The sequence below is a fragment of the Terrapene carolina genome, unplaced genomic scaffold, assembly GCF_002925995.2.
Source record: "Terrapene carolina triunguis isolate 2854851 unplaced genomic scaffold, T_m_triunguis-2.0 Scaffold84, whole genome shotgun sequence".
Classification (NCBI taxonomy): domain Eukaryota; kingdom Metazoa; phylum Chordata; order Testudines; family Emydidae; genus Terrapene; species Terrapene triunguis.
Window position 1 is genome coordinate 39,370,106 of NW_020664435.1, and position 21,996 is coordinate 39,392,101.

General features: G+C 38.6%; 1 protein-coding gene across 1 annotated transcript in view; it reads right to left on the reverse strand.

Annotated features, from left to right (window-relative positions):
- NEBL (nebulette) overlaps window positions 1-21,996 on the reverse strand; it is a 317,215-nt gene that overhangs the window by 31,484 nt on the left and 263,735 nt on the right. The window contains exons 4-6 of the mRNA XM_026649333.2: window positions 21,241-21,303; window positions 19,227-19,333; window positions 2,562-2,733 (exon numbers count right to left, since the gene is read on the reverse strand). Of these exons, the coding sequence (XP_026505118.1) occupies window positions 2,562-2,733; window positions 19,227-19,333; window positions 21,241-21,303 (342 nt within the window). The remainder of the gene's footprint in view (window positions 1-2,561; window positions 2,734-19,226; window positions 19,334-21,240; window positions 21,304-21,996) is intronic.

Genomic DNA, 21,996 nt, shown 5'->3' on the forward strand with positions numbered 1-21,996 from the left:
TAGCTGACTACCTTGCTTCTAGTTGTGGCAGCAACTGGGGGGAGGGACAGCTCAGTGGTTTGAGCATTGGCCTGCTAAACCCAGGGTTGTGAGTTCAATCCTTGAGGGGGCCATTTAGGGATCTGGGGCAAAAATCTGTCTGGAGATTGGTCCTGCATTGAGGGGGTTGGACTAGATGACCTCCTGAGGTCCCTTCCAACCCTGATAATCTATGATTCTATGAAGTCAGATGGTTGTTCTGGCTTTGGGGTCTTCATGGCAGGCCAATGATTCCTCATACTAGGTTGTGTTGCCTTAGTGCCAAGATGTGCAAGGCCTTCACAGTCTGAAAAGCTATCTTCCACTGGGTAGAGCTCTGTCACTCCCTGTTATAAAATTCTCTATGATAGAAGGCCATGTCTTCTTAGTCTCCATTCAATTCTATCATAAATTACCCTTGTGATTAGGTACAGAAGTCTCTAGAATGAACATCTTGGGGATTCTTGTGGCCTGTATTCATGCCAGGCAGAGCAAATGAGAAAATAGGACAACCAGAAAGAGAAAAATGAATAAAGCCAGGTTCTCTTCCCCTTTCCCATTACATTTCTGCTAACTTTTAGGATTTAGATTTTCTTTTTTCAGTTTGAGCAAATATTAGTTGATATGAAAATTCAGGGAGACAGTTGGACTCAAGACCTCAAAATGTTATGGCCCAGAGAGCTACCGTGTCCATTTCCTTCTCTCTGACCACTTATGGCCTTAACCTGAACAATCCTTTAGAGCATCTGTTCTTGAGCTGTGGCCTACCTGAAGAGCTACTGGCAAGCCACAGAATGAGATGTTGTCATAAGAACATAAGAACGGCCATTCTGGGTCAGACCAAAGGTCCATCAAGCCCAGTATCCTGTCCTCTGACAGTGGTCAATGGCAGGTGCCCCAAAGGCAATGAACAGACAGGTTATCATCAAGTGACCCATGCTCTGTCACCCAATCCCAGCTTCTGGCAAACAGAGGCTGGGGACACCATTCCTGCCCATCCTGGCTAATAGCCATTGATGGACCTATCTTCCATGAATCTATCTAGCTCCCTTTTGAACCCCGTTATAATATTGGCCTTCACCACACCCTCTGGCAAGGAGTTCCAGAGGTTGACAGTGTGTTGCGTGAAAAAAATACTTTCTTGTGTTTGTTTTAAACCTGCTATCTATTAATTTCATTTGGTGGCCCCTTGTTCTTGTATTATGAGAAGGAGTAAATAACACTTCCTTATTTACTTTCTCTATACCACTCATGATTTTACAGATCTCGATCATATCCCCCTTTAGTCGCCTCTTTTCCAAGCTGAAAAGTTCCAGTCTTATTAATCTCTCCACATACGGAAGCCGCTCTATACTCCTAATAATTTTTGTTGCCCTTTTCTGAACCCTTTCCAATTCCAATATATCTTTTTTGAAATGGGGCGACCACATCGGCACGCAGTTTTCAAGGTGTGGGCGTACCATAGATTTATATAGAGGCAAAATGCTAGGACCATGTGTACCACTCTTATGGAGCATTCCCAAGGCATTATAGGTAGGGAGAGGAGGCGATTGATGAAGGGGGTCCTTTCCTTATGAACTGATCTGCAGAATTTAAATCATGGAGAACCGTTGTGTTAGAGGGATACAAGTTTATTCAAACTGAAGAACACTACAGCCCTAGATCTCTCTTGAACAGTGAATGCCAGTTACATCAATGTTCAAGTTAAAGAAAAACTGCATTGACTATTTATAGCATCTTACAAAGTTAGGTAGCAAATGAGAACATATCCCGCCAGCTTCTAGAAATACCTGTTACTGTTTCAGATCTTCATAATATTAATGATTTCATTAGAAGCTGCCATTGTACTGATACTTCAGTACAAGTTTCACACTGGGAAATGCAGACTAGGAATGAAAGCATTTGATTACTATTTGAATTCATAGGAGAGGTGGTTCTACTTTTAAATTAAAAAAAAAATAGAATTTATACCTTAAAACAAATGTCTGCCTCTCCATGCATTCCAAGGGTGAAGCTGAATTCTCTCAGGGCTAATCTACAGCAGACTGTCAATAGCAGTTTTCTATTGGATTATTTATTTGCATTAAATATTATAAAGTCTCAAATATAATAATTTACTCTTTGTAGTTCGATGTAGTGATTAGAATACCTTTTATATTACTCTGCAATTTTCCTCTTCTTATGGTTTTGTAAAGCTAGTATCTAGAACAAGTCTTTCATTTTAACATTTGATTACTTAATGTCCTCATTAGTTTGAAGCTGATAAGGTTGATTACAATTACCCATTCTGCCTGGCAATTATTCTCTGAAACCCCAATTCTGACCCTTAATTTTAATTTAAAAGAAAAAAACCTCACAAGATAATGAATTGAGGAAGAGTGTATAGTGACTAATAAGGTAAGCTAATGATATTTAACACCATCATCACAATCAGAGCCAAGTAAAATGAAAAAAGGGGATATTTTTCTTGGTTATAAGGAGGAGAAGCAGAGCCTTTTATCTTCACACAGATCTCTGGACAGCAACATTATTTAACAACTTACCAACAATTATTCCGGGTCTTCTATCCATTTCAACTATATGTGGATGCACTCCTTTATATGCAGCATCACTCATAACCTGGGTGTTTTTTCTCACCCGTTCTGTCACAGGATCATCCACCACTGGTGTAAAACCTCTGCCCTTTGTCTTCTCAAAATCTTCATGATATTTTACCTGGAAAAGAATAGGAATGTTTTTTCCCCCAGCAGTGACTGATATTAACCCATCTGAATTATGCTAAAACTAGCAAGAACTATTTCATAATGAGCAATTTTATTCCTTGATTTTTGCACCATAATAGTATCATAGAAACAGAGATGGAAAAGACCTGACAGGTGGTCCAGTCCATCTCCTTGATATGATTTCATTACATACTTGCTACCATTTAAAAAAAAAACAACACTTTTTTTTTGCTTGCCATTCCATCATGCATTAACTCAAGCTCCTGAGCGTCTTCACGCAATGATGCTGACTTGTACATCTAACGATGTAAACAACCCTGTGATATTAGGACAGGGTTCTGAAGGATCTCTTAAAAAGTAATTTAATTCATTAGGAATTTTGCTGACATGCACAGTTTTATATAAAAAATATACTCCCTCCTCTGACTTTTCTTTTTAAGCACCAGTTGGTTGTATAAAGATAGAAATTATGGGCAATTAAGCTGTTCCTATGCAGTCTGCTTTCCAAAAAGGGACAGAAGAGAAGAAGAAAAATTATATACCAAGCCTTGGAACAAAACTGATACGAGTAAGTGTTATAAAGGCAGTATCCCTGATTATGCATTATTTGATTTTTTAAAAAGATTCTTAATCAGTGATGTTTTTAATGTGTATATACAACATACATACACACACACTCAACACAATTAATTTCAAGACTCAAGTCACACACAATTCAGGAACATGCACAGGCACAAAGTGGTGTGTGTCACCTAATCCAGTCAAACTGTGGGATGCTCAAACGGTGAGGAACAGCCTGAAGTTTCTTTTTTTTTTAAAACCAGACAATCAACTGTTAGAAAGCCATTTATTAGTATTTTGACAATATTCATTACATTCATATGCGGTTAGCAACCCCTCTCTCCCTTGAATGGCATAAGAGAAAAAACAGTTTCCATACTTTATTACAGTGTTTAATTAGTTACCTAGATTAATGAAGGGTAAACGCCAGTGTACAGTCAAGTGTCATTCCTTAGTATAGTCTAGTTATTTGAAGAATGTACCCTACCATTGAGATGTTGTTTTGTGTTTCTCTGACATGCCTTAGCTCAGGTGTATCAAGAATCACACTAGGTCTACCTTTCATCTGCTTCTGATCACTGCTGTACTTGACCTACAAAACAGCAACAACAGTACACATGAAGCATTCATTTACATTGAAAGACACTGCAAATATGAAGCCTCACAATAATGACATTTCCAAATCATTTTTATACAAACTTTTTCTGTTTCCTCCTCTCTCACAACTGCTGTTTTTTGTTTGTTTTTTAAATCTAGGATGCGGGTGGTGGAGGGGACTGGAAATGGCCAATGGACACATTCATTCCATTGGCCACTCATTCAAAAAGTCAGTAGTGGCTGAAAGTCAAACTTCTTGACTGTTCAGTGGTATATGTGAAATAGGTCATGAACAAGTTCTTACTAGTCAAAGTGAACATTACAAAAAATACCATCATAATTGGCTCTCTGAAAGGTGTTAGTGCTTGTGCTCAGAATGGAATATGGAGACTGAACTACCAGACCTTCCCTAGATAGTCCCTATCTCTTTCCTCCAGCAGGGATAGAGCATGCTGTAAGAACTTTTATGTCACCAGAGGATTGATCCCCTTGATATTTGGGAGATCCTCCCAGGGCTGCATATGCCAGTTCTATGCCCAGACTTTGCCAGAAGTACAGGTGCAAAATGGTTGCACCACATCTGAGGATCATCTTGGTACATTTAGAAAATGAGCATTTATGCCCTATGTGTTGCATGTGCAGCAGTCGTCATTACTATCTACAATGTTACCTTGTGCCTAATTAATATTGCAGTGGTATTCAATATACTTAGCATACTGAATGCCAGGGATAGCACAGTAACATTAATTACTTGCAAATAGCAATTGTCAAGTTTTTAATACAGCAAATGTTTCTAGTTGGAAAGAGGGAGTCAATTAGCATAGACTTCTGTGTCATTCCAGTAGACTGGAGTACTTTCACTAATGGACACTCTCATCTTAGTCTTCGTTTCTGAACCATAACATGCAGATTGCATGCAAATATATATCATTTTAGATATATCCATGCATTTACACTCAAAAGTATCTCCTCTCAAAGCATGTGCACAAATCTATTATAATATGCTTTTATACTGAGAGGATAATAGAATATAATCCCAACTATTCAGCAGATAAATGAATATCTATGTTTGTTTAATAATCCTTGAGCAATCCACAGTATAAACTACAACATAGTCTCTAAAGATTTGTTAGGCAGTGGTTTTTTTAAATAAATGTGCTTTAACAGTATACAATGAAAATTTAAAATGTAACTGTCTTTCTTGATACCAACATACTTATCTTACATCATATAATTACTGCCAATGCATTTCATTACATCTCTGAGCCACTGCTCATTAGTATGGCAGAGCATTTATCAAGGCAATTTTGGGGAAAGTCTCTGTAAAAATATCTTAGTTTGCAGGAATAATGATTAAAATAATTAAAACTCATGAGTACATTTTTGTGATAAAGAAATTAAATATCTCAGAACCAGGTATCTAAATTACATTTGTTCTTACATTTTAAGGGCATCTCATGGTCACTTGGATCAACAGTTATTGTTCCTTTGCCTCTTATGTAGTCTCTCTGACAAACCCAGCTTCCTCTACTCTTTCTCTGATAAACACTAAGTTTTAGGGTGTTCTTTACTATCACCTCTCTTCCAACATCTCTTGTCCAACACCTGCTCTAGATGAAATCCTGACCTCATTGAATTTAATTAGAGTTTTGCCACTGATGTCTTTGGGCCCAGGAGTTCACCTCTTGTGTTCTGGTGCTTGGGGCACTCCCTGCAAGTTGCTTGACTGATTGTTTCTGTCCCTATGCCACTTTGGCTAATTCCCTGCTCTCTAATAGCCTCCTCTAAAGTTTATTCAAATGTTCACTCATACATCTATCCTCTCAAACACTTAGAAAATGTCATAATGATAAAAAGTTAATGGCCAGTTAAAAACAGAAACAAAAGCCTTGAACATAATGAATCATGAAATCCAAGACAAATATACAGCCTTACTCATTGATAGTAAGGCAATAGGATCCCTTTTGGACCAGTCATCTCTGATATGGATAAAGCACAACATAATGCAACATGGAACAGAAACCTATGTTCAAGTTTCCATGCTTTGAATCAAAAAAAGCTGAGCTTGCATTGAGTTTAGAATTCTCGTTCTTTTTGTCCTTTACCCTAGAGTTTACTTCTGAAGCTTGGTAACAAGAGACTAAGATTTCTCAAACAGAATCCAGATTGACATAGGATGACTTTCTCCTTGTAGAGCACTGCCCCAGATATCCACTTGCATTTTGTGTAATAGTAATTATGGGAAGCATGGGTACTTTTGTTGCCCATGGTGGTACGTGCAGTATATATTTTCAAAGATTAAGAATTCACGTTCAAACGGATGATGCAATGGGATGCATTTATCACATCAAATCTAAATTGAAAAGCATACCCTTGTTATGAAAATAAACAGAGCAAAAAGATTCAACAACTTGCCGAACTGATATTGTCTTGATTCTTCTTGACTCTCTCCATCTCAGGAGTGACACTCACAGAAGTAGCTTTGGCAGGCTGCCCTTTATAGTGAACCTATTATTTCACAGAATAAAAATTGTATATACTATTTCAACAAAACCATGTTACATTACATTAAAGCATATGATTTAAAAGGTCATCCAGGAAACAAATCAAAGGATAAACTGCATTTGAAATTTATTAAAGCTTATAAAACTTGATTCTTGAAAAATAACCTTGAATTCTTCCTATGGATTTTTATTATTTATGTACTTGTGTGTACATACACACAGAAACACTGTAAAAAGAACAGGAGTACTTGTGGCACCTTAGAGACTAACAAATTTATTTGAGCATAAGCTTTCGTGGGCTATAGTCCACTTCATCAGATTCATAGAATGGAACATATAGTAAGAAATATATATACATACAGAGAACATGAAAAGGTGGAAGTAGCCATACCAACTGTAAGAGGCTAATTAATTAAGATGAGATATTATCAGCAGAAGAAAAAAAACTTTTGTAGTGATAATCAAGATGGCCCATTTTACACAGTTGACAAGAAGGTGTGAGGATACACATTTTTTTTCTCCTGCTGATAATACTTCATCTTAATTAATTAGCCTCTTACAGTTGGTATGGCTACTTCCACCTTTTCATGTTCTCTATATGTATATATATTTCTTAAGGTGCCACAAGTACTCTTGTTCTTTTTGAGGATACAGACTAACACGGCTGCTACTCTGAAACAGAAACACTGTGTACACCAATTAATAACTTGGCATTTACTGTACTAAAGTTTATCGTATTTATGGTACTCCCTCCACTTAGAATAGGGCATACCACAAATACTGCAGTAAATTTAATGAGAGCAAATGGTAAGTGTCGAGATTTTAATGGCACCCAGTGTATATAAAAAAACAAACCAATAAACCCAGAGATCACATAAAGGATACATCCATGTTCCAAATTGCATGCACTATTTCCATTGCTGATTATCCGGGGTGATGGAGTACACAGAGGAGTGTGACAGAGAGCACAAGGGAACAGAGAGAATTAAAATCAATTGTCAAAATCACATGTTTATTTAAATGTACTTTGCATTTTTTTTAATTAAAGGAAGTACACATCTAAAGGTAATGCATTAAACTCATGCATGTTAGAATGGCCGTACCGGGTCAGACCAAAGGTCCATCTAGCCCAGTATCCTGTCTACCGACAGTGGCCAATGCCAGGTGCCCCAGAGGGAGTGAACCTAACAGGTAATGATCAAGTGATCTCTCTCCTGCCATCCATCTCCACCCTCTGACAAACAGAGGCTAGGGACACCATTCCTTACCCATCCTGGCTAATAGCCATTAATGGACTTAATCACCATGAATTTATCCAGTTCTCTTTTCAACACTGTTATAGACCGAGCCTTCACAACCTCCTCAGGTAAGGAGTTCCACAAGTTGACTGTGCTCTGCGTGAAGAAGAACTTCCTTGTATTTGTTTTAAACCTGCTGCCTATTAATTTCATTTGGTGACCCCTAGTTCTTGTATTATGGGAATAAGTAAATAACTTTTCCTTATCCACTTTCTCCACATCACTCATGATTTTATAAAGCTCTATCATATCCCCCCTTAGTCTCCTCTTTTCCAAGCTGAAGAGTCCTAGCCTCTTTAATCTCTCCTCATAGGGGACCCGTTCCAAACCCCTAATCATTTTAGTTGCCCTTTTCTGAACCTTTTCTAGTGCGAGTATATCTTGTTTGAGATGAGGAGACCACATCTGTACGCAGTATTCGAGATGTGGGCATACCATCGATTTATATAAGGGCAATAATATATTCTCAGTCTTATTCTCTATCCCCTTTTTAATGATTCCTAACATCCTGTTTGCTTTTTTGACCGCCTCTGCACACTGCGTGGACATCTTCAGAGAACGATCCATGATGACTCCAAGATCTTTTTCCTGACTTGTTGTAGCTAAATTAGCCCCCATCATATTGTATGTATAGTTGGGGTTATTTTTTCCAATGTGCATTACTTTACATTTATCCATATTAAATTTAATTTGCCATTTTGTTGCCCAATCACTTAGTTCAGTGTTGTACCAATATGCAAAAGGAGCAAACAGCGTGACCTGGGAAACTATAGGCCAGTTAGCCTGATATCAACCCTGGGCAAAATCATGGTGAAGATGATATGGAACACAATCAGTAAAGAATTAAAAGTTGGTAGAATAATTAATGCCAATCAACATGGATTTATGGAAAACAAGTCTTGCCAAACAAACTTATTATTTTTTGATGAGATCACAAATTTAGTTGATAAAGGTAACTGTGTTGATATAATATACTTAGGCTTCTGTAAGGTATGTGACTTAGTCCTGGATGACATTCTGATAAAAAATATTAGCACTATACAAAATCAATGTAGCCTCTATTAAATGAATTAAAAACTGATTAACGGAGAAATCACAAAAAATAATTGTAAATAGGGATTCAGCATCCAATGGGCGTGTTTCTACTACGGTCCTGAGTGGACCTGTTCTTGGCCCAAAGCTGTTCAATACTTTTACCACCAATGATCTGGAAGAAAATATAAAATCATTACTGGTAAAATTTGCAGATTACACAAAGAATGGTGGAATGGTGAACAATGATGTGGACAGGCCAGTTTTACAGACTGACCTGGATCATTTGGTAAGATCTCATTTGAACAATGTTCATTTTAACACAAACAAATACATGGTCATTCATCTAGGAACAAAGAGTGTTCAAGATGGGAGCTGTTAATTGGAAAGCAGGTATTCTAAAAATGACATAGGGGTCATGATAGATAACCAGCTGAACATGAGCTCCTAGTGCAACGCCATAATGAAGTGGCATTGATCCTTAGATACATAAGTAGGGGAAAATCAAGTTGGATTAGGGAGGCGGTTTACTTCTATATACAGCATTAGTAAAACCATTACTGGAATACTATGTCTGGTGATCACACTTCAAAAAGGATGTTGAAAACCTGAAAAGGGTTCAGAAAAGTGCTACAAGAATGATTAGAGGTCTGGAAATCATATATAATAGCGATAGACTAAAGAAGATAAATCTATTTAGTTTATCCAAGAAAAGATTAGAAGTGACTTGATCATAGGCTACAAGTACCTACACACAGGGAATATATTTCTGATACTAGACAGCTCTTTAATCTAGTGGAAAAAAGTGTAAGATGATCTAATGGTTGGAAGATGAAGCTAGATACATTCCAACTGTAAATAAGGCACAGATTTTTAACAGTGAGAGCTACTAACCATTACAACAACTTATATATGGATGTGGTGGGTTTTCCATCACTTGAAATCTTTAACTGAAGACTGGTTGCCTGACTAAAAGATATGCCCTGGATCAAAGAGAAGTTATGGGCTTGATGCAGAAAATGCTGCGTGAGGTTCTTTGGCTTGTGTTATGCAGGAGGTCAGACCAGAGGACCATAATAGTTCCTTCTGGTCTTAAAATCTATGAATATATGAAATCAGCTAACTTCTAGATGGTGAGGATGGATACTTTGGCTGGTGGTATAAATGGAGGGAAACTGGAGCCAAACACACTCACATTTCCTCATTGCCTTTGTTGCAGTCACTTTTGATTTAGTTGGCTCCAACCCTCAAAATCTCTAGGTTGGAAGATCCCACTGCACAAGCATACCTCACACTCCTTTTGGAAGTCCAGCTGAGCAGAGTAGCCAGTGTGTCTTTGAAGACAGATCAGAAAGGATAAAGATAGTGCTTCAGGAATGCGAGGATGGTGAAGTATGATAACCAAATGCCCTGCCTTCTTACACATCTTTCTGCCCAGCAGTAGGATTTTGAGGTGGTCTTTTTTGTCATTGGATACCAATTTGGGGCAGTTTTTTTGGGGGGGAGAAGGAGGACAAAGGAGGGATTAATTGGAGTCCATACTTAATTGTAGCCAGTTATGGCCAGAGAAACATGAGGAGGACTGTATTAGTCAGATTTATGACCTGAAAGAGGGGGAATAGTTTTGGTTCTAATAATATTTTCTTTAATAAAATTGTGGGCATTGGTTTAACCCAGAAACCTGTATCAAGCTTCATTTCCTGACTCATGCAATGGCCTTGTTAATAGATCCTTTGGCAACTGTTATTCTGGAGGTTTACATTAAAATATATATTTATTTTTGAGTATATGCTCAACTAAGGAAAACAAACATCTTTGTGGAGACTTGTTTTGTAAGAAATCTATAGATCAGATGATTATGTAAGGAAAAAATAAAATTAAATTGAAAATTAAAGCAACTTCCCAAGCTGACAATTTCTTGATTCTTCTTGACTCTTTCCATCTCAGGGGTGACAGTCACAGGCGTAGCTTTGCAAGGCTGTTCTTTGTACTGAACCTGGTAAACAGGGTATTAGAAATTATACAGAGAGCTCCAAGTAACAAAAGTATTGTGCTCTGTTAATAGAGATTAAAGAATAATGTAAAGCAATTTACTAGAAAATAGCATTCATTAATGAACACACACTTCTATCCACATGGTACTTAATGCTGATCCTTTTGCAAATTCTCAAATTCATACATCAAGTGTATAATGTTATTTTGATATGAGTAGGTAATTCCCATTAATGTTAATCAAAGCTCAACATTGAGGGAAGATTATATAGTTAAATCGTTAAATAGTCTTTTTGACAAAGTAGAATTAATGCAAACATCATGGATTTATTCATTTAGAACCAAGACAGTCAATAAAACAGAGAAAATACAGTATAATGAAAGTAATGAATAAGGGTCGCACATTGCTAATATTCTTCTGGTTTTCCTTAACTCTCCTTATTTCTGGAGGATCCGAAATTGCTGTGGCATGCTTCATTTCTTCTTTGTATTTTATCTGAACAATGGATATTTAAAAAAAAGTTACTAACTTAAAGGAGACCTAGAAAAGCACAACAAACATTTTGTAATCCTTCTCCTATGTCTAATGCACAGTTAGGCCTTACATAGCAATATTACACATTGGAACTCCAAAACTTTTAAGAATAATCATATTTATTATTTTTCTAAACAGTAATCATTCAGATTCCTGGTCCACGTGGGTGGGATCAGGTTTTACTGAACCCAGCACAGGGCTCATGTGGCAGCCTTGGGCTGTTTGGCCTCGTGCAGCGCGAAAGTTTCATCCCATGGCATTGGCTAATTTAAAGGCTGCTTTCCATGGGGTGCTTCATCTTGAGGGTGGTGGAAGTGGTAAAATCCCCTACAAATAACCAGCATATAACTTCAATAAGATCACTACCTGAGAGCACTGAGAGACGCCTCCCCTAGTCTGCCTTAGCTGGTTAGGACAGTACCCAATGGCCTGCATCAGAATTGCAACAACATGAATCAAAGTGAGATGAGAAGTGATGAAGAAGAAAAAAAGTCACAGGAAAATATAAATTTTCCAAAAATAAATGAAAATAGCCTACCTTTGCTTACATTTCTATGTAATGTGGTATTTGGGGTCGCATACTATATCAGTATAACAGGGTGATGGGCTGGATGCTTGGGGACAGCCAACCCTGATTACTGAAGGAATTACTCCAGCCCACCTTTGCAGCATTAATGGCTGGATGGGGCCTGATGGAAGACAGCAGATTCCCCCTATAAAGGGCAGCAGGAAGCTGCAGTGAAGGAGAAAAGCTCAGGAAGCTGCAGGGAATGAGAAAGGCTCCTGCAGAGATGACCATGACAGCAGGGAAGTTGAGAAGTAAGAGCCAGAAGGTTGAACTCCAGCCAGGAGAAGCCTGGGAGAGACTGCTGAATTTGGAACAAGCTTCAGGAATAAGAGAGAGAAACACTGAAGTGAGGCTTTGAGGGCCAGCATGTACCCTGAGGGTTGAATAAATTGAATCTCCAGAAGAGGTGTTTTAAATAATTTTGGGTTGTATTTTTGAGGTACTGAGGAACTGTGACTCAGGAACCTCTTTGTGCCAACTAGCAGAGGGCACAGCGGTACACAGAGTTTTACAGGGATGCCCTGGGTCAAGTGTATGCACAATAATTCACCATATGGTGTCAGGTAAGGTCTTTCCCAACAGCCAATAGCCCACTGGTTATTGTAATCCTTGTAAAATGTAGGTACAGATAACATTTAAAAACTTATGTATCTATACTGAAAATTATGTTCTTAAAGCCTTGAAGTTAAAGGGAGGTCACCAGGAGGTGACATGCCTCAGACAGGTTCTGTTTAGGCAAGGGGTATTAGATGCTTAGCTCCCTGACTGGTCACTGTGTATTGTGCGTCTCATGATGGAAGTCTATTTGCATACTGAGCCACCAGCTAATCAAGACTGCAAAATCAACAGGAGACTGCAAAATCTATAGGAAGTAACACACAGCAGGAGAATGTCCAGTTTATTAATAAAGATGAAAGGACAGTTTTGATATTCCAGGGGTTGCAAAGAGATATACAGTGCACTTTACCTAGGGGACAAGCTGGCAGCGTGTTTTGTCTCAGGAAGAAAGGATCACGGCCAGGCCTGGCTGAAAAACACTGGAAGGACTTTGGGGTGAACTTTGTTCAATATCACATGAAAGTACCTAGTTATATAAGTCTAGGTTCTAGAACGCAAGTTATGATTTGATTTTATATGTAACCATTTGTTTCCAATATTTCTACTTGCTATCATTTGAATCTCTTCTCTTTGTTAAATAAACTTTTGCTTGTTTTCACTATACACAGATCTAAGTGCTATGTCTTAAGCAGAGCAGTGATCTGAGGTGAAGCTAGCAAGCTCAAATTTACTGCTTCTTTGGGGGCAACAGATCTGTGAATATCATGAATGTCCAGTGGACATGGGGCTGGACACTCCAGGCAGATGCTGGAGTGTGCCTACCACTATCTGCAGAGAGACAGCTGGGCCTGCCAGGCCTAAAGGGGAGTGCTTTTGTTGCCTGTGGCTGGTGGAGTTGGAGAGCTGACCCCCAGCAGCCACAGACAAGGCTTCCTCATGCGAGGGGCAGGTGACAGCAAGGGTACCCTGGGAGGTGTCACAGGAACCAAGAGGGGAAACAGAAGCGGAGTGCTGCAGAGTGACCTCTGGCCACGGGGGAGGAGGGGAAGGGACACACTAAACAGCTAACCCTGTAATCAGTAAAGACTGAAATTCTAGTACAATAGATGTTAAAAAATACTCTATTTCCTATGAGAAGCAGATACAAAAAGTACCATACCTCCTGCTATGACTCTATTACTTGCAACAGTTTGCTTTTTATAAAAAAAAAAAAGTGTTCAGTTGCGAGAGATGTCATGTAATCGATCACATTTTTAAGAGTGATCCCAGCACTCAGTGTGCAAAAATGCACAGACACATGTACGAAACAGGTGCCTTTTCTTATTTGGTGATAGCTGACCTCAAATCTTTCTCCAAATTACCACATTTTTTAACTTTTAACTGAAGAGTACATCCTGCTTCTAAGAAGCTGTCTTTGACTTTCAAATGGTGGTTGGCATGCCTAAGATTCTCAAGCAGCCATAGCTAAACAATCTCATTTAAAGGACCAATCTCATCAGCTCCACCTGTATAACTTGTCTTCAACAGGCCACAGTCCTCAGTTTTCTCCCAAAGCCTCTTCTGGCACAGTATACCAAACAACCAGCTAAAGCGTATGAGCTTTGCAGCAACTTTTAAGGGGAAAATGTTTTGTTAATAAGACATTTTTCTAAGTTGCAGGTTGTAGCTGGAATTTATTCTAAAACAGCAATAGTGAAAATGGTTAAGGTGTTTGTTTTTTGAAAGATGAAATCCTGTCATCATATATTTAATTTTAAAAAGATCTATTTCCCATTAATGATGACACATCCAAATTAAACATTACTTTTGGAGTCGTGTAGCCCCAATACCATGTTAATGTAGCGCATTAAACCTTGGAAAGCTGATGGAGTAGCATTTGAATACGGTGAAGGATAGGAAAAGGTAATATTTATAATAAAATGAAAAAAAATTGACCACTCTTTTCTCTGGGGAAGCACAATTAATGTTGCTAACACTTACTGAACTAATATTCTGCTGATTTTTCTTTACTCGTTCAATCTCAGGAGTCTCTTTGACTGCTGTGCCAGAGCCTACTCCCTTCTTATAAAACACCTTCATATACAAAAAGAAAAAAATAATTATGAGCCACTTAGGCATGCAAGCATCAGTTCTCATAAAAAAGACCTAGGCAATTTTCCAAGTTCTAACCTTGTCTGACTATAACTCAAGAAAAGCAAATATTTTAATTTTTCAAAAATCAGCTCAATTATCACTAACATTAATAAAAGGTCAGCTATCTTTCTGTACTTTTTAATATCCACAGGTAAGCCAGGTAATCTATCATCATCATCCTTTTGATCTCAATTTCTTACAGATTTTCTATTGATAATTTTAACTTTAAATAATAATAGATTTTAGACCAGAACCTGCACATGCTTACACATGTAACATTAAGTTTAAGTAATCTCACTGAAAGCAATGGAAAGACTCACAAAAATAAGCATTTTCAAGATCGTGACTTTATGTTGCCTTTTTCATCCCTAGATCACAAAGTAGTCTAAAAAGGTGGACAAATATTATTATTCATTTACAGACTGTAATATTGAGGTATAGGTTGATTAAATGGCAAGCTGAGTCAGAGCTAGAATCCAAGATCTTCTAGCCACAGGACTACATATTACAACTGAAAACAAAGCTTTTATCTGTAAAAATACCATTCTATTTTTATACTACCTGTCTTTATTCCAATGGTTTTAATAGGGGTCAAAACACAATGCATAAATACAATCAATAACTCAAGGTATTGAAGGAGACAGTATTCAACAAAACCCAAGAGCTGCCATACTTTAAATAAGCCTCATGTACCACTGCAGATTGCACAACTTTCAGGTAAATTTCATTTGAAAGAAAAATGTCTGGAATTTGAGTAATAGGTGTCGCCAATGTTGCCATTCAATGTAGTATAAAACCAAGTTTGACTCATGACTTCACAGAATAAAGCTTTAACATTTAGTATTTCTGTCTTTCCTAAACCAAGACTTACTGAGCTTTCTGGTTTTCCTCAGTAAATATAAATAATGAAGCATAAGTGCAAAACCCACACACAACGTTTCTCTCTCTTTAGGAACATGGGAACAATCAGACTGGATAAGGCCCTTGGTTTAGTAACCTATCTCTAGCACCAGATACTTGAAAGTAAGGTGCAAGAAACCCCACAGTAGTCAGACAAGGAATAATCTGTCCTCATGAAAGTCTTATTCTAGACCCTAATAATTAGGGATGGGCTTAAACTCTGAAGCATGAGGCTTTTATATCCTTTCAAACCCTTTTTTTTTTTTAGTATTAATTATAACAACTCTGGATATTCTTGTCATCCATATTGCTAAATTCTGGGTCTCAAAGACATTCTGTGGCAATGAGTTCCACAGTGTAATTACACATTTTGTGAAAAGCATTCCTTTATTTATGCTAGAATTTTGAATTTACCACCTTTCAATATCATTAGCTGTCACCTTGTTTTTGTCTTATGAGACGAGGAGATCAAAAGCTTCCAGTCTACCTTCTGTTTACTTTTATAATGTCCTCTCTTACTCACCTCCTCTCTATGGCAAACAATCCTCAATCTTTTCAATCTATCTTCATAGGAGAGTTTGTCCATGCACTAAATCATTCTTGCTTCACTCCTCTGAACTCTTAATTTGGCAATGGCCTTTTGGGGTGGGGTGAACAGTATTACCCAGTATTTCAGATGAGGGTGAAACATGCACATATCTGATTTTTAATGTAATAAAATCTTCAGCTATGTAGAATTTTACCATGTGAAAAGAGACAGCTCATGAGTAAGTTCTTTAAAATTGTTAAAATGCACAAACTTGTTAAAAGGAGGTAAAGAGATTTACATACAGTACTCATTAAACCAAAATATGTTGTTTCTTCCTCGATCAGAGGTATAAAACATATTGGACCATGAATTTTACTATGAAAGAGATGACTGTGCAGTTAAGATCCTACTGTGAATGATCTGACATATCATTTGGAGCCAGTTGTGCTAAGAAAGCACTTCCAGCTGGCAAACAAAAAGAAGCACTGATTCGATCTGCAAAGCTAGCTGTTTGTTTTGTCCTCTTTAGCCAGAGAAGGAACTCCGTCTCTTTAACCCTGACAAAGTCCAGGTGTGAGATACTGCCAAACTAATGAGAAACATAAATAAAAGGAGGATCAAAGAATGTCCCAATTTTTCTTTAGTGTGGTTGCCTCTAGTACCATCCCTAGTTATTTAGCACTAGATTGCTTAATAACTTACCTTTATTAATCTAAGCTGCACAGGAAACTAAAAGGTCAGAAGGTAAAGAGAACGAGCCAATAGTATATTAACATATCGTTCCCAATTATGGGCTGGTTTCACAGAGAGAGGGTGCAGTTAAGAGACAGAGTTCAGAACTTTTATCTCAGAAATAAAGGTATATGCTTTTGTTAAATAATTAGCTAAATATAAGGGGGCATTTTTTTAAAAAGCCACAGTGTTGCAGGCTCATGCTGGCCCTTACAGAGTTACTGGAATTTCCTAGGAGGCTCCAGGACTTTGAGGCTTGCCAAAACTCCTCCAAACAGTGGCAGATTGATTGTATGGCTCTGAGTCCCAACTGGCAGGGGGCTCAAATCCCAATAGAATTTAGACCCACAGATCCATCTGCTGCCCTCTTCCCGCCGACAACTGCTGGGGAAGAGTGGGGCCAGGAGATGGGATTCAGGGAGGGCCTAGCTCAGGTTGCCCTTTTTTACCTTTTGTGTTTGAATTTAGCACATTACTGTGTTATTGTAACATGAGACATAGCGTAAAACATGCCTCCATAATACATTGCACAGCAGTGTTCAAACACGAGGCAACAAACAGCAGGAAGGAGCAAATATGGCAAGCCAAGAACTGAGGCAGCTGGGCCCATCAGCAAATAGTATCAGAAACCAGTAGGTTCAGTGCTTCAAAATCCCTTCTCTGAAAGGAGAAGAGACTATTCCCAACCGCAGTCGCTTGGAGTCGTGGTGATGGCAGGAAGACGCTACACGAGCCTCCACTGCCCAAACCTATCTCAGAGGCCTCTCTTCTCTCCTTTCCCTGGAGGCCCCTGCTTCCGCTTCTGATGCTGCAATGTTGAGGGTGATATAGCTAAACTGAACAAAGATTTAGCAGCAAGCCTGTTTTTGAAGTGAAATGTAGTTGAGTAGCTAAAATGACGTGCAATACTCAGGAATGTCACCTCTCTGGTCAGATAGTGGTAAAAATTTCAAGCAACATTGTTTACATGTTGAAATTTTGTTGCAATACAACATAGGTTAATTTACAATACCAGCTTTAATAGAATTCCTTTACCTCTAGACAACTGGCTCTTTCTGAGCTAATGATTGGGAAATTAGTACATTAGCCAGCAGACATCCTACTGACCTTTACAAAGAGTCAGCCAGAATAATAAGTAACTGGACAGTCTTTGGTTACATAAACTAAATTCCCTGTATTCATTTTCTCTTTTGGGAAACCACTATTAGATTAGAAGTATAGTGAGCATTACATACAGCAGAACTAATGAACATACAAAAGTGAAGAGGACTGAATACATAGGCAACAAAGTGGGAAATTTTAGGAATCTGAGCCATTATGATTTTTATTTAGCGGTAAACTAAAACTTGGATCTAGCATAAAGTAAAAAACCTATCTCTTGTCCAATGTAACATAAAACCATTGAACTAATATTTTTAAGTCAAATGTATTTTGTAACAGGCTTTCTTCTAGTTTTAGACCATAACCATATGACAAAACTTATACTTACAATGGTGCCACTCCAGGTTTCTTCTCCTTTTAATACACAGTTTGTAATAAAGCTATCTTCAGGGGTTGATAAAAAAAATTCTTCGGTTAAAAATAATTGTGTCTTGGTGAGGGTAGCATCATGATTTAGTAATTCAAAATATTAGTGTCAAGTCTAGCAAAGACAGGTGTTCTTTCTAAAAGAAATAGGGATATGGTCTTTGCCATTGCAAAACTATGCATACGGTTGAAGGACAATTACTTGAATATTCCCATTTTATGCCAGGACACAAGAGAGCTCATTTCACACTGAACATATGTGAAAAATCACTTCTAAAAGCAGAACTGCTGCTACTCACTGAACTGATGTTTTTCTGAGTATTCTTAATCCTCTCAATTTCTGGAGTATCTGGTATGGTACAGTAGTTACAGAGCATCTTCCCTGCTTCATCTTTGTACATTTTCTGAAAAACACCATTTTACCATGGTCATATTATCTCTGCTTACGGCTAGAACATCCAAAATGTGTATTCACTCTGATAATGTAAAAGCGCATTAAAATAGTTGTAAACGATTTAGTCCCAATTAACAGCCCCTTTACACTGCCAGAGTGGTGTAAAGGGACCTTAGGCCTAGTCCACTCTAGGAAATTAGGTTGGTATAACTATGTCGCTTAAGGGGTGTGAAAAATCCACATCTCTAATCAACGCAGTTAAACCAACCTAACCCCCAGTGTAGACAGCTCTAGGTGGATGGGAGAATTTTCCTGTTGACCTAGCTACCTCTCAGAGGGGTGGAGTACCTACACTAATGGGAGAACCCCTCCCATTGGCATTGCTAATGTCTTCACTGAAACATGCAGCTGCAGTGTTTTAAGTGTAGACAAGCCCTTAGTGTAAATGAAAATCAGGCCCAAAAACTTTAGTTCCACATGTGGCTTCCACATGTAAATATATTTAATATCAGTATGGATTCTTCTAATTAATAAGAGGTAATGCGGCATGCACTGCACAATGTGTGCCTAGGGCACACTCTTGTGAGACATGAAAACACTTACTTAAACTTCATTCTGTACTCACCTGGCTTGCAATTTCAGAAGCTCTTTTGGCTCTTCGTATCTCAGGAGTATCTGTGCCCACTTGCATCCCCTTCCCTTTAATTTCAGTCTCCAGATCTTTCTTGTATTCTTTCTGCAAAAGCCATAACTTCAATAATCCTAAAATCTACAATAATCCTAACATTTAGTGTAGGTGCTGTTGTACCTGTAATTTGTGTGCTATCTTTAGAGCAATTCTTGTAACACTCATTGGATTCCAAACAATGGGCGGTAGCTGTACAATCTAGTTTTTTTGCAAGCTACGCTTAGTTCAGTCAACTTTCAACATGACTCTATATATATATATGTAATCCCATTGGGGTTTAGAGAGCATGGCCCCTTTAAATTTTTTTCCTGCGAGGGGAAATGTTGATTGTTCCAGAAGGAGGAAGTGCTGTTTGAGGATGGGGAGCATCAGAGAGAGGGGAGAATGACTTGTGTGTGTCTGGAGCTCCAGATAGAAGGCCTGCAGCAAGCTGGCCATCATGGAGAGAAGGAGCCAAGAACCTGCCTGAAGCCTGGGAGGGACAGAGCGGCCAACTGGGGACACCCCAGGATAGGAGCCAGGAGGAGCACTGTGACAGGGAGGAATCACCTGAGAAGGACAAACCAGAGCTGCATGGGGCCGTGAGTACTGGGGCTTGTGACTTTGCATTGGGAATAAGGAGGGAGGCTGTTAGCTAGTTAAGCGGGAAGGTTGTTGCTCTGTGTGGCTGTGCAGAGAGCGGCAGAAGAGGGCATCAGAGGGGTTTGTTGGGGAAAGTTTACGGGCGCTGACAACGACCAGGAGCACCCACAACTCACCACTGGACTGGAACTTTGCCCAGGACTCCTGAACTCTGTGTGCAGACACATTGCTGGGTCCTGCTCCTTTCAGACTGTGGTACCACGGGCCCTGTGAGGCCTTGAGTTGAATGCAACCCTGTATTACTGCTCCCCCTATATTTCCCCCTGTTGTTTTCCTCCTTTTATCCCTCTGTAAATAAATATTTCCCTTTCCTATATTCATTGTACTATTCTGGTGTGTGTGTGTTCACTCTGGGGGGTTTGGAACAGGTGCCCCTGGGGTGGAAGGAACTTTCCCTGCTGCATTCCTGCGCGCGCCTTCTCTTGGCCAGAGCTGCCTGCAGAGCAGACTCCATCTTGCCCACGAGGGCACTAAAGTTACATATATTTAAAAGTCTTATTGTATTTTACTTTAAATATAATGTACATGTTTCATTCTGTACCCACCTGGCTTGCAATTTTAGAAGCTTTCTGGGCTCGTTGTATTTCAGGGGTATCTGTGCCCACTTGCATCCCCTTCCCTTTAATTTCAGTCTCTAGGTCTTTCTTGTATTCTTTCTGTGAAGAATAGGATTGGCAATACTCAGATGTACAAGAGCCAAAGCTTTATAAGGATCCTGCTTTCATCTGTGTGCCTTCATTGAATAGAATCCTTATAATACCAAATGGCTTTTATATTAATAGCATTAGCTCTGTGGGGTCTACCTACAGTATATCTATACTCCACTTGTTGCCAGCTTAAAACATCCTTTTAAGAATACCGTTATCTAAAATTTCATGCAGCCTTTTATCTCAGTCTCTCTCTTCCATTTTCACAGTCCTGACTGGAGGCTTGTGTAGATATGAATCACTTCCTCTGACTGTGCAAGATCAAGGCTGCAGGGCCTTAAGCATTTTCCCTATCTCTGCATCCATTTATCATCTAGTCCTAGCCAAACAAGCAGCACCCTATTTTAAGGCCCAAAAGCTAGTCAAGGTAGCAGGTGCCGCTCCTGATCATGGTGCTGATGATGTTAGTAAGTAATGCAACTTTCACCTTTTCCCAGGAGTTGGAATGTGTCACACCAAACTCTAATCAGCTCATGACCATGAATTTTGTGAAACCTAACACATTTGATTCATTACTGTGCTGATTTGTCACAAAGCAGAACTCTTAATAAAGGTAGCTTATTATATTCTGTTGAATTAAAAGCTTCCACAAAATACTGTACTAACCTGGCTTGCAATTTCAGAAGCTTTCGTGGCCCGTTGTATCTCAGGGGTGTCTGTGCCCACTTGCATGCCCCTCCCTTTAATTTCAGTCTCCAGGTCTTTCTTGTATTCTTTCTGTGAAGATACAGTTTCAAATAATCAGATGTACTATAACCACATATTTATGGGCCAGATTTTCAAACTAGAGCTCCTTTTTTGTGGACATAACCTTACACCTGAAACGAACTGCCAGGAAACCAAACTGTAGGAGCAAAACTTTGGGAGCTATTTCACAACAAGTTCAAAACTGCAGCCACAAAAATATGGTCTGAAAATCAGGCCATATAAATAGTAGTGACTATCTTCCAAAGAATTTTTAAAAACTCTGTGGAATGTAATGTAACAAGCTACGTATGGTGTCTTCCCAATACAAGCATAATCTGCCTTTAAGAAAATAATTTATTTATGAAAGGTCTATGGTAGAAATCTAATGAGGTACAAAGGAGTTTCCAGTGAGCTCTTGTAGCAAAAAAGTTGTAATTTACTAATTTGATATGAGGTCTTTGCTGAACCACACTCATTAGACAAATGGCAATACTTATATACATGATCTTTGGTTTTTCAGTTCTATAAATTATAACTATCTGGTAATCATGAATGGCAATGACTATTTCATCTTCATCACACCCAAAGAATATACATCTCTCATTCATAAGCAAATGGAATTAAAATATTGAGACACTACATATATTGGTTTTAGTTCTACTGTTTGATAA